The 12300-nt window shown below is 38.3% G+C and overlaps 1 protein-coding gene across 1 annotated transcript in view; it reads left to right on the top strand.

Annotated features, from left to right (window-relative positions):
• Positions 1-12300, top strand: part of SNTG2 (syntrophin gamma 2) — a 285667-nt gene that overhangs the window by 197834 nt on the left and 75533 nt on the right. Inside the window, exon 9 of the mRNA XM_064145698.1 lies at positions 5581-5708. Within this exon, the coding sequence (XP_064001768.1) occupies positions 5581-5708 (128 nt within the window). The remainder of the gene's footprint in view (positions 1-5580; positions 5709-12300) is intronic.

Genomic DNA, 12300 nt, shown 5'->3' with positions numbered 1-12300 from the left:
TCAAATTACTTGTCCAAATTGTTTCTTCATGTGAAAGAGGTCATTTCCTGTATAGAAGCATTTATCTATTAAATGATTTGGTGAAGCATATTTTATCAGATAATTACTGTCTTCTTAAGGCTACCACAGAATTATGCACCTGCATGTAAGAAGTCCATTAAAAATAAACAAACACGGACCCTCTCCTGATTTGGTGCTGCATCAAAGCAATACACAGGTATTTTGATAACATCATTAAATCCCTCTGAATTCTGAATGCTCTGATTGACTTCTATTTACAGCAGGTATCTCAATAATGTATTTCTTTAGTTTAGCATCACAGGACTTTCACTCCTGTCTCTGCTCTCTGCTGATCTGATGATTTTTGTGTTGTTCAGTGATTAAGCTAATACAAGACTCTTCTGCTGCTAAATAGAAATCTTGTTTTCTTCTCCAACCAAACAACAGCTGTTGTTTCCTATCTGCTCCTAAAGTATAAGCAAATGCTTCATCATACATTAGCAAAACCCAATCCTATATATGTATGTTAAACTATATCCCACAGCACCTTATCTGTATGTTTTTTGAACACCTCCCTTGGCAACCTGTTTCGATGCCTGACCACTCTTTCAGTAAAGAACTTTTTCCTAATATCCAGTCTAAAACTCCTCTTGTGCAATTTGAGACCATTTGCTCAGTGTTTAGTCTTCTAAGAATATAAACTATACCAATCACGGTTGCCTCTTTACTTGATTGTGGTATGGGAATCATAGAATCATTAAGGTTGGAAAAAACCTCAAAGGTCATGCCTGACTATCATTGTTTGCAATAGATAAATTGCTTCTGCAGGCATGATCCTTTATCTGCATCCACTATGAAGACTTGCCTTTCTGTAGGCTAGAGAATATTTGTAATATGAGATTAAAACTATTTAAAAACAAGCTTAATCAAGTTGAGTGAGATGACCCTGACTATTTGTGAAATTAACCCAGCTTCAACATGCCTGAAGCCCATGTTTAACCAAGGAACAATGCATCAACCTGAAATTGTAGCTGCTTTGAAGGTGCAGATAAAATTGCTGGGGAGGATTCAGAAATGTTTCCTTCAGAGGGACATGACATTCTTGCTGCAGAGATTTAGAATCAATTACAGTTAAAAAAAAAATCAACATAAAATAAGTGAATTTACTAAGTTCTGAAAACTGTATGTCACAAAAAGACAAAAAAATTACAGTTCCCATCAGCTATCATCTTTTACCTCTTAATTACTTAATTATAGAGACACATTTGATTATGTCTCCCACTTAGCAGAAGACTTTGTGGACTCATTCTACTTTGGGGAAAATTTCTTGCCTCCCCATAATGAGTCATTACAGAAGTGTTTAAAAAACTTACAAAGCACTTGCTTCCGTTGTCCTCCATGGGTCAGCGATTGCCAACAGGACACAATCAGGCTGTTCTCCAGGTCAAGAGTACACAGCTGTCCCAGGTGGGTAGCAATTATGTGTCATTACAACCTGATTTTTGTTCAACATTCTGTCAAAAATGATATTTCTGTGTTCAATTCATTTCTTAATGGACAGGTATTGCAACCAAATTGGCATTAATTGACAGCGTTGTTGGTGGTCTCAGCAGAAAGCCAAAGGTGTGGAATGAACTGGAGGATAAAAGCTGTAATTAGACAGATGATCTCTAAACAGCCAATTTTTTTTTTTTTTTTGATGCTTTGGCAGAACAGTGTGAAGAGTTTTCACTGTGAGCAGCAGCAGCTGTTTCGCAGACAGAACACTTGAAGGTCAGCCAGCTCAATACACTGGGTCAGACCAAAGGACCATCTAGCCAATGAGCTTGTTCCCAGCAGATGCCCGCAAGAGAATATAAAAGTGGAGGAAATTATGTAAAATTATTTCTAGAGTATATTTCCTCCACCTCTGATGATTGTTGGCTTAGGGATTTTCTGAATCAAAGTTTGTTACATAAGGAAATGTATTCTTTGATTTTATCCTACTGTCTTCTAACTCATACCCCTGCTTCTTGTGCTCTGAAAAGAGCCTAAGGGCTTCTTATGCCTTGAAGAGGGCAAGTGAACCACTGTTTCCTAATCCTCTTCTGTGTTATTTATTTTTTACATCCCTTTTTCATGTAGTTCCCTCAGATGCTCATTTTCCAGACATCATTGTTTGCTTAATTGTTTTCATGAAAATGATTGTATTCAGTTCAACATCTGTCTTTTCCCACAACAGCAAGATCTTATTTTTCAGTGTTAATCTCCTGTTAATGTCCCTTTAGTTAAGTTAATGCTGTCTATTTTTGTGTGTGTTGACCCTCATGGCCAAGAAGGCCAGCAATATTCTGACATGCATTACGAAGAGTATAGGAGAGGTTCTTCTATCCCTCTACTCTGCCTTGCTGAAGCCACACCTGGAATACTGTGTTCAAATATGAGTTCCTCAGTTCAAAAGGGAGTGGAAACTACTGGAGAGAGTCCAACAGATTGCCACAAAGATCATGAGAGATTGGAGCATCTCTTTTATGAGGACATGATGAGAGACCTGCAACTCTTTATCCTGGAAAAAAGCAGACAGGAAGGATCTTAGCAATGCTTATAAATACTGAGAGGGTGGAGGTAATCTTCTCAGTTGTGCCCAGTGATAGGACAAGGGGTAACAGGCATAAATCAGAATGCAGGAGATTTCACTTGAGGAGAAACTTTTTTTTCCTGTGATGGTACTGAAGCACTTGAATAGGGTTCCCAGATTGGTTGTGGAGTCTCCTTCATTGAAGACTTTTAAAGCTTACCTGGATATGTTCTTGTGCAACCTGCCCTAGCGGGGAGCTTGGACTAGATGATCTCTAGTGCTCACTTCCAACTTCTACCATTCTGTGATTATTACAGATTTATTTACCCTTTCAGCAGTTTATCTCTCAGTCACTTGGCATCATGAGCTTCTCTTGCAGCTATTTGCTGCATTCTTTCTCAGTTGTTTTTTGTACTCACTCTGGTTACCATCTTGTCCAGATCATTAATTAATGCACTGAACACAATACTCCTCTGCAGTGAAAGCTGCTTATTAACTGTTGTGGTTTGCTTGTTATGTTTCAGTTAATTACTAATTCATGTAAGCATTTAACTTTATTTCACAGCAAATCAGTTAAGAACTTTTGATGAGGGACAAAAGGTTTCTGGAAACTGGAATACACCTTAATAATTGCTTTTGCTGTGTTAATTAGCAATTTTGGACAAATCTAAAAGATTTGTGATGTGTGACCTCTATTTGAAAATGCTGTTTTGACTTACCTCTCCCCCAGTTTGTTTTTTATCCGTAAGGTTTGAAGGTGGTACATCAAAAGATCTGTCTCAGATTGAAATGTTAATAAATTATAGGGACAACTGAATAAAATAAACTGCTGCTCCTCTGATAGTATTTTATCTCTACACAATGTTTTTATGGCCATCTGTGTACCCTCTTTTGCCTGAAGATAAATAGGGGTCAACCAACTTTATGCTCCACCATAATAAAATTCTTAGCAGAATATGATAAAGAGACATTTGGAACCTGAAACAGTTTGACCTCATCATTCCCTTTCCCTGTTATTAGTCATTAGTGTTCAGATGATGCAGAACGTTTTTTTCAGGTAAAAGTAGTCTAGAACTAAGGGGGAAATAATAAAATAAGTCATTCTAGTGTGTTTTTCAAATATAAAAAAAATCAAAATTGTCTGGAGAAGCCATGCTTTCTTTAGGAGTGTGTCATAACTTTAGCATTGACAGATACTGGTCATTTTTTTCTCCTTTAGTTTATGAATATGATCATATTCAAATTGTCTAGCTGTTTTCTGTGTCTCGAGCTTTAAGAGGATGGGAAAAATAAGTGAAGGTGCTGCAGGATTTTTTTTTAGTCTAATTTTTCATTTTAAATTCTGTTATTATATTGAAGCATTTGTGCTTGGCTGTAGTAAACTATCTTCTGCTTTATTCATAGTCATCTCAGTTTTCAGAGAGGCACATTAAATTATGTTGATCATTTTCAACTTCAGATAGAACGTGATTCAATAAATTCTTTTCATTTTAACAGAATTCTAAAATATGTACTAGATTCTTCACTATAACATTAAATTTATACTAAGCTTTAGGGACACAGCCTTTTTTGACTAATTCTGTGAAACAGAATTAGTCTATGGACTAGATTATGAAATATTCATAGCACAACACCACAAGATCTCAATCAAACAAAAGCTGGATCGTTGTGAGGATTGCAAATATGCTAAATGAAATTTCTTTCCCCAAAGATTGCAGTCTGAAAGATTCTGTAGTGTTACCAACTCTGGTAGTTCGTTACAAAATTTTCATTTACTAGAAATGCGTGTCTCGATCACTAACTCTCAGTTGTCCTGTTAGAATGTGAAACTCACTATTTTCATTTGTTTTAAGTACTAAATAGAAAGATCAGCCCTTACTGTCTGTAAGAAAGAGAGTTGGGAGGAGGTGTAGGGGCATAGAACTGCACATAAATCCTTAAGAGCAAACAGAACAACTGAACAATTCTCAGAATGCTCTTTACTTTGAGTAAGTTTTATGGCTTTTAAATACATTGATCACAACTGAGCTGAAGTTGGGTCATTCTGTGAATTATTTTCTTTTCTAAACACTACTAAATGTTTCTTTAAAGTTTGTATAAAAATAGCCAACTTTCGACTCCTTTCTCTACTGGAAAGTTTTCTGTAGAACTCGGGACAAATAGTTTTTGTTTGGAGAGAGCACAAACCTAACTTTGTTCTGACTATCTCTGTCTGTGAAAAGAGGCTGATGAATCTGTATATAAGCTCTAGATTAGATTTGAATAGACATTTTTCTCAATAGCTCTATATTCAGGCTAATCCCCTTAACTTAATTTGTTTTATACAGACATTTGATTTAAGGTTATTTTCTTTTGTATGCTGTAGTTACAGGAAATTAGTAGATTGTAAAAAAATATATTTTCACTCCTCTGAATTCTGCATGTTCTCTACTACTGTCATAATATCAACCACTTCGCCTTTCTGCCAACTGCATTTAAAAAAAATGCAATTTCAAAGTTCATCAGTCTGTATATGGACAGTGATAACATGGAAATCAGAATTTTAAGTCTACTACTAAATAACATTGTATGTAAGTCACAACAAGAAATAAGAAAACCAGTGTTCTCTGGTGTAGACTTTATGTGAAGATTTTATTTGTCTGTTTCTCTGATGATTGTTAGAGGGATGTACAGGAGTTGTACAGATCAAATGAGTTTAAAGTTGTCTTTTATGTTGTGTTTGAAAAACTTCAGGACATTTATGACTAAAAACCTATTTTCTTCCATTGTCAGTTATAAATACTAACAAAAATGTAGGTGTCTAAAATGGTGAGATAGTACTGAAGTTAATCCATAAGCCTAATAACCAGATGGAGTCAGTTCAATGCTTATTTTTATTTCTCTGCTAAAGCCTGAAATTCTCAAATAGTTTTATTGCCATAATCATTCACTTCTGAGACAAGCAGAGCTAGAGATTCATATTCATATTTTTTTCAGTATACTGTGATAAACTACACTGACGAAATCTCCTTTATTCTGTACAGGCTCCATCATCACCTTCTTCACCTAGAGCTAATGAACCAAAATACGAGAAGCGCTGGGTAGACACCTTATCAATTCCTCTGTCAATGGCTCAGATCTCGAGGTACAAAGCTGGAACAGATAAGCTAAGGTTTGTAATCTGAAATAAGAAATGCTGGCTTAGCTAGCTGCACCTAAGATTTTTGCTCTGGAGAGTTAGCTCTGTAAAAGTGGAGATATAAAAGTCCGTCTTCTTGAATGTCATGCGTATCCCTCACAAATATGCTTCTGTAATCTATTATACCTTAGATACTCAACATCAGCAGCTGGTACAGAGGTTAAGCTTGGTGCTACTTGCATTATTTTTTAAGGTGCAGCATTTCATTCTGCATCTCTAATCAAATACTTCTATATACCCAAATTCTGTAATGAAAATTAACTCCTCTTTTTCTTTACAAACACTAGTATGCTGCACAATCGTGACTATGCTGAATATCATTGTCATATAGAAACTCATATTGGCAAGAGACTTTGTGAAAGTACCTGGTACAAAATACTATATTTTTGATCATGGAGTTGTTTTGTGTTTTTTTTTAATACACCTCAGAGACCTAAATAATGGTCCATAAAGTGGATGTGGAATAGGTTGTCAAAAGTGATTTTCCTGGACCCCAGGGAAGATGAAAGCAGAAATGAAGTTTAATAAAGCTTCAATAGATAATGTGCTTGGAAAAAGTTTAACACATTGCAGCATGCATCAAGGTTTTTTTTCCTGCAAACCACTCCATGTAGGAGATCTGCCTCAAATCTACCAGTTATACTGGTCCCAGTAGTCCACAGTCCAAGGAGTTCTCCATATGGTTGAAAACAGATGTTAATTTTCTGTTGTTATTTTCCATTTTCTTTATTGCATGCTATTTACCTTTTAGTTAATGAGAGAATTTGGATCCCTGTTGAAGCAACAGCTATACAAATCACCTGATACTGTAAATTTCATGGGTATACATTTCTTCATCTGATATTTTTTATCTCTTTCATGAAACGACTTGAAAAATCACTGGGTTTCTAGTAGGACAGTTAGGCTGCTTTAACTTAGAGCAACTGGTTTCCTAAATCTGCTGTAATTCCTCTCCCAGACTTTGTGTTAAAACATCACAGGTGAAAAAATAAATCAATTGTCCAGGCACATTTGAAGTTCTTCCACAATCTGAATCTTGATTCTGTTTTACTTAGTTTCTCATCACTTCCTCCACTGTTTTCTTCATTCTTACTACAACTGATGACTTCCTGTGGTCCAACCTTTCCCAATCTAGCACAAGGCTCTCATCTATTGGAGGTTGAGAGTTCAGCTGTAAATTAACTGAACAGATCTCTGTGTGCACATTTATATATCAACTCATTCCCAATTTATCATCAGTGTTATTCAATTTGAAGGATAAAATGAAGAAGATACAGAGTTCAGCTATCACCCTCATAAGTTAAAGCGGTTTCACCCCTGTTCTGTGGACTGTAGGCATTAGATGGAGCAATCCCAAGGGATTCCTGTTCCCAAGACAGCAGTGTGTACATTTTGAGAATTAGTTGAAGCAAGCACCTTCTGATACTGAGTCAGGCTGAAATGGAGTGAATTTTCTTCATGGAAAGGTTTTCTTCATTTGTGACTAAAATAGTAACAAACTTATTTGGTTGTTGCTGAGCAATACTTGCACAACAAGTCTCTTTTTTCCTCTTCTCTTCCCACTCAATGAGAAGTTGGGGCAGTGCACAACCTAGACCACTGAGTTGACCAAACTGATACTGCTTGTCATGTAACTTCATGCTCAGCAGTAAAAACTAAGATGGGGTTTGGAGAGAGCTAGCCATTGCTTGGAAACTGACTGGGTATCATTCCACTGGCAAGGGATGGTGAGTGGTTGCCTTTGCATCACTTGGTTTGTTGGAATTTTTTCCTCTTCCTTTTGCTTATGAAACTATCTTAGTTCCAACCCATGGGTTTTTTACTCTTTTTATTCTTTCTACTGTCCCACTGGAGAGGGGTAGGGGTTGCACTGTGGGTGCTTAGCTGCTGGCACAGGGTCAATGCATCGCATATATATATTCTTTTCAGGACTGAGGCACTTAGTGCTTTCAGTTTCAGTCTTGGAGAGACATATTCTCTTGTGATGCACTGCACTGACATATTAGTATATACATTTAGTATATACAGCAGTCCTTTATTATGGGTGAGTGTTTTTTTTTTTTTTTTTCATTTAGTTGTAAACGTTCTAAAGGACAGTTCAATTGTTACATAAAGCCTATCCTATGGTTCTACCAAATGCTCCTTGCTTGTTTTTATAAGCCAACAGAAACGTCTATATGAACATTAAAGGAATTTTGTCTTGAGATTAACTGTGCATGAGGTGTTTCCCATGTTCTTACTAAAGATGCTGTCGCAGAGGGGTATTCTGCTGCCTACACCAATTGTGGCAGAGGGGAGAAATTAATTGGTGCAAGATAATAGTCTATAAAAATATATAATTTATTAATTTCAATATTCTGAACTCTCACCACCCTCAACCACTGAATTTAATATTAAAAGGATCTACACAGTTATGAAAGACATTGTAGGATTAATATCAAACCATAACTAATTAATAACTAGTGAACAATTCAAACTATAAACAGAGAGGAGTTTCCCTGCAGCAAATACTGCTTGGGGTCAATATGCCCAGTAGATGGGCCCATGCTCTTTCTGCTTTATGGCAGAAGGCAATAGAGAATTACAGAGGCATTGAAAGCATTTACTCACAAATTCTTAATAATTATCAATCAGCCTCTGGGGCTACGTCACAGCCTATACAAGTGTCCAAACTTCAGGGGAGTTTGCTCATGGACTTTGAGGCTGGAATCCTCCTGGCTTCAGGGGAAAGGAGAACCTTCCTGGCTTCTGGGGAAAGGACAGTCTCTGACCTTGTTCTCCTGGTGAAGGATGCAATCTCTGCCCTTGTCTCCTGGCTTCTTCTTTATGCTCTGTCCAGGGATTCTTAGGCAGGATCTCAGATGCAGAAGGAGTATGATGCTGTGCAGTGTCAGCACGGTGTTACGCTGACCAGCAGGCCAATCACATGCAGACAAGTGGGGTCTGCTTCCTGGTAACTCAGTGGCAGTGGTGCTTACCAGGCAATAATAAGGCAGTGGTTGTGCAGCAGGGTGCACAGCTGCACAGGAGTCTAAGCTCCGTAGATAAAGGTAGTCAATATAGGATCTAGTCCTGATAACTCACCGCAGTGGTGTGCAAGTGTGCACGGCTGGCTGGGAGCCTATGGGAGATTCTGTCTCCGTGAAGTAGATGCACTGCAGGTGGGCATGCAGGCAGGCATAAACAAAAAGCAGTGCTGCTGAGTCTAAGCAAGCAAGTGAGCAAGGGAGCACTTTGTTTACCTGTGTGCCTCTATTTATCAAATGTGAGCTGAGATTCATGGCCCCTTTGGACACCAAAATGACCAATCTGCTTTTGGCAGTTAGCCAAACAATACCATAATAGGCAAAAGCCACAGGCTTGGACCTCCCAAATATGGGGATAGCATGGGCCTAGCACCCGGTAAGCATGAGCTGGTCGCATGGGCTTACACAGACACCTTACACAAACACATTACACGACCTGGACCCTGGGCAGGCCAGACTTTATGGCACCAGGCTTATTGTGCTTCTTTGTGCTTGTTTATCCATTTAATGTGTTTGCCTCTGGTGCAAGCAGGAAAACATGTCCAGGCAAGGCAAGGCATATGTAAGCCTATTTTCGGGCCTATGGGCCCTCCATTACAGGTGCTTATTTTGCCTGAGGGACACCAGACTGCTCTTATCCTGTTCTCTCCTCATCTGAAATTTGTGTACATAGTTTTACTATTATCCTGCTTATATCCTTTCTTTGACATGTTTCTATATTCATATTAGCATAAATTCCAACATTTTTCTTCAGTAATTGCTCTTTAAAACCAGGTGTCTGCTCTGCACGAAGTTGAACCAACAAGCCATTACAATAATAGATGTCTGTTTCAGTCTTGGTAACAATCATTCTTTCAACCATACCTACACATCTCTGTTCCTTTTCACATTTCAGCCATCAGTCTAAAGTGATTTGAATGAGCTCATGACAATTCCTGGATGCCTCGCAGATCCTTCTGACCAATTTGCTTATTTAGCTATTCTTGGGATTCTTACTTGCAACCTATTTGCATATGCTGTTAGACAGCACATCTGCTTTTTGAATCCATGACTGTATGTCATCCTTGTAACTTTATCTCCCTTGTGGTTTTTGTCATAACTTCCTTTTGTTAAAATGCTTCATTGTTTTTTATTGTCTTGGTTAACATCAGTTAGTCTTGAAAAGATGTACTGTTAGCAGAAATGCCAGATTACTTTTGAAGCCTGTGCTGGTGGAGTACTGAAACTATATTCTATGGTTTCACATGCACAGTTGTATACCTTTTCCTCAGATGGAACATATGAAAGGTCTCTTCCTCTGTTTTCTACCTGAAACTACACAAAATGGTATGGCTTGTGAAAAGATGTTGAAGGCATTATGATTATTTTGCTATCACAGGTAATGCGTGCTCTACTTTCTCCAGTTCTTCTTTTTCATGCTAGAAAAAAAAAACAGCTTTGTATAGCTGTGAAATTCAATCAGCTTCAACTGACTTAGAATATTTTTGCTACTAAAATCAATCACAGACTTACTGTTTTAAAATCTAGTATTATATATTCTATGTGTTGTACCTGTAAATCCAACTGGTCTTGCTATTCTGATGTGGTAAACTGCTGCCAGCCAGTGTGGCTGTCCTCTCTGACTTTCTTCACTTTTATTCTCTGTTACGTTCATATTTTCAACATTCTTTTTCTGGTGGTGTAAAAAACCTCTGCCTTTCAGGCAAACTTAGAAACAAGAAAAAATTTATCATGATAATGTATGTCATGTCAGCATCTTGATAAATATTTTTGACACTTTTTCAATTAGAAATGTTCTGTGACATTGTCTCTTACACTGTAGCATACTTTTAGTATGGTTTAGATGATATCTAGTCCGACTCAATCGGATTAGGCTATATGTATATCATTTTTGTTAAACCGTGCACTTACTATCCTCTGTATTTCGAGTTCTTCAGTAAATCTGCAGAAAGGTCATACTGTTAGCTTGTGTCATGAGATAGCCAGGAACATCTCTATCTTTTCTTGAAGTCACAAAATCACAGAATGTTAGGGATGTGAAGGGAATGCTGGAGATCATCTAGTCCAACTCTTCTGCTAGAGCAGGTTCACCTAGAGCAGGTTGCATAGGACAGTATCCAAGCAGGCTTTGGATGCCTCCATCGGTGCAGGCTTCTCTAGGCAGCCTGTTCCCAGTGCTCTACCATCCCTCAAAGTAAGGAAGTTCCTCCCCAGGTATTGTGATGTTGCTTGCTGTTTCTATTTTTATCTGTAGTATTTTAGGATTTGAGACCTGAGATTTTCTTTGGTACTTAAGGAATATTAACACCATGGGGATTTTTTACTTCTGCATAGTTGGAAAGTGATGTTCATTTTCAATGGCTTTTAGACCTGATAGCAATGTAATAAAATCAGTGTATTTCACTGTATATGATTTTTGTGATTTCTGCTAAGTCAGAGACCTATCCCATACAGTTAGAATAAGAGATCAGCACTGAACATTGATTCTTAGAGATTAGGATGCTTTTAGAACCTGTTCCATTTGTGAAAGTGAGATAAAATACTATAGTCAGAATTTAGACACACTTTTGGATGCAATAGACTTGCAGTCCAAAAGTGTATAAAAAAATAAGTGACATGAAAACTACAGAAATTTTCTTTTTCTTTGCCTCAAGGGCAATACATTCGCATCCTTAAACACATCTCTTTAGTTCTGTTCAGTAGTGTGAAGCCAATATATGAAGAATGAGTTTGTTTTTTTTAATAGTTTATGTTCATGATGTTGAGCTTTGTGGTAGAGGGTTGCACAGGCCTCAAAAATACTGTGTTTACAACCCTTTTGATATGTTTTGGCCTGTTGCCAAGCCCTCATTGGACAGAATTGTGGCCCAAGGACCATCAATTGCGGGGTCAAAAGCCCACGACACCAGCCCAGGGAACTGACTAAGGCGCTCCTGCCCAGCCGCCGTTCCCAGCTGTGGGAGAATTTCTCCCACAGTGGGGCATGAGCTGTAAACATGAGACCTTGTGATGGGGAAAGGTCCTTGAGCTGGAAGGCACTGTGAGCAACCCCCGCACATCTGCTGAGGGCTGACCCTGCCAGCCCCCTGGGGTGGAACCACAGGTTGTTTTGATAAGGAATAACCTATCTGTGCCTTACACATAACTTTGAGCCAATCTGTATTGTCCACTTGTGCCAGCCCCAGTTTGGCTGGATACACCTCCTCTGAGCACTATATAAGACACTGCATTACCCTAATAAAATTGCACTGATCGCACACATGCACTGCTGCACAGAAGCTATAGAGTCGACTTGTCAGTGCCCCAATCTGCGTCTCACCAGCCTCCAGACCCCAACATCCAGCTTGGCCCGTACCCGTGGAAGCTCAGACAGCGTGCCCAAATAACCCCTGAATTGTTCCAATCCATGATATTTGGGACCTTCAAAACTGACTCCGGCCAGTGAGTAACTGAAAACTCGATCTAAGCCAGAATAATCTCTCAATAGCCTACCAGTGGCACTTTCATGCCACAGACTCTCTTCCTAAATCCTTTCAAAC

Source organism: Pogoniulus pusillus, chromosome 7 (assembly GCF_015220805.1).
Source record: "Pogoniulus pusillus isolate bPogPus1 chromosome 7, bPogPus1.pri, whole genome shotgun sequence".
Lineage (NCBI taxonomy): Eukaryota > Metazoa > Chordata > Aves > Piciformes > Lybiidae > Pogoniulus > Pogoniulus pusillus.
Note: the sequence above shows the minus strand (reverse complement) of the source record. Positions and strands in the feature narration are given on the sequence as shown.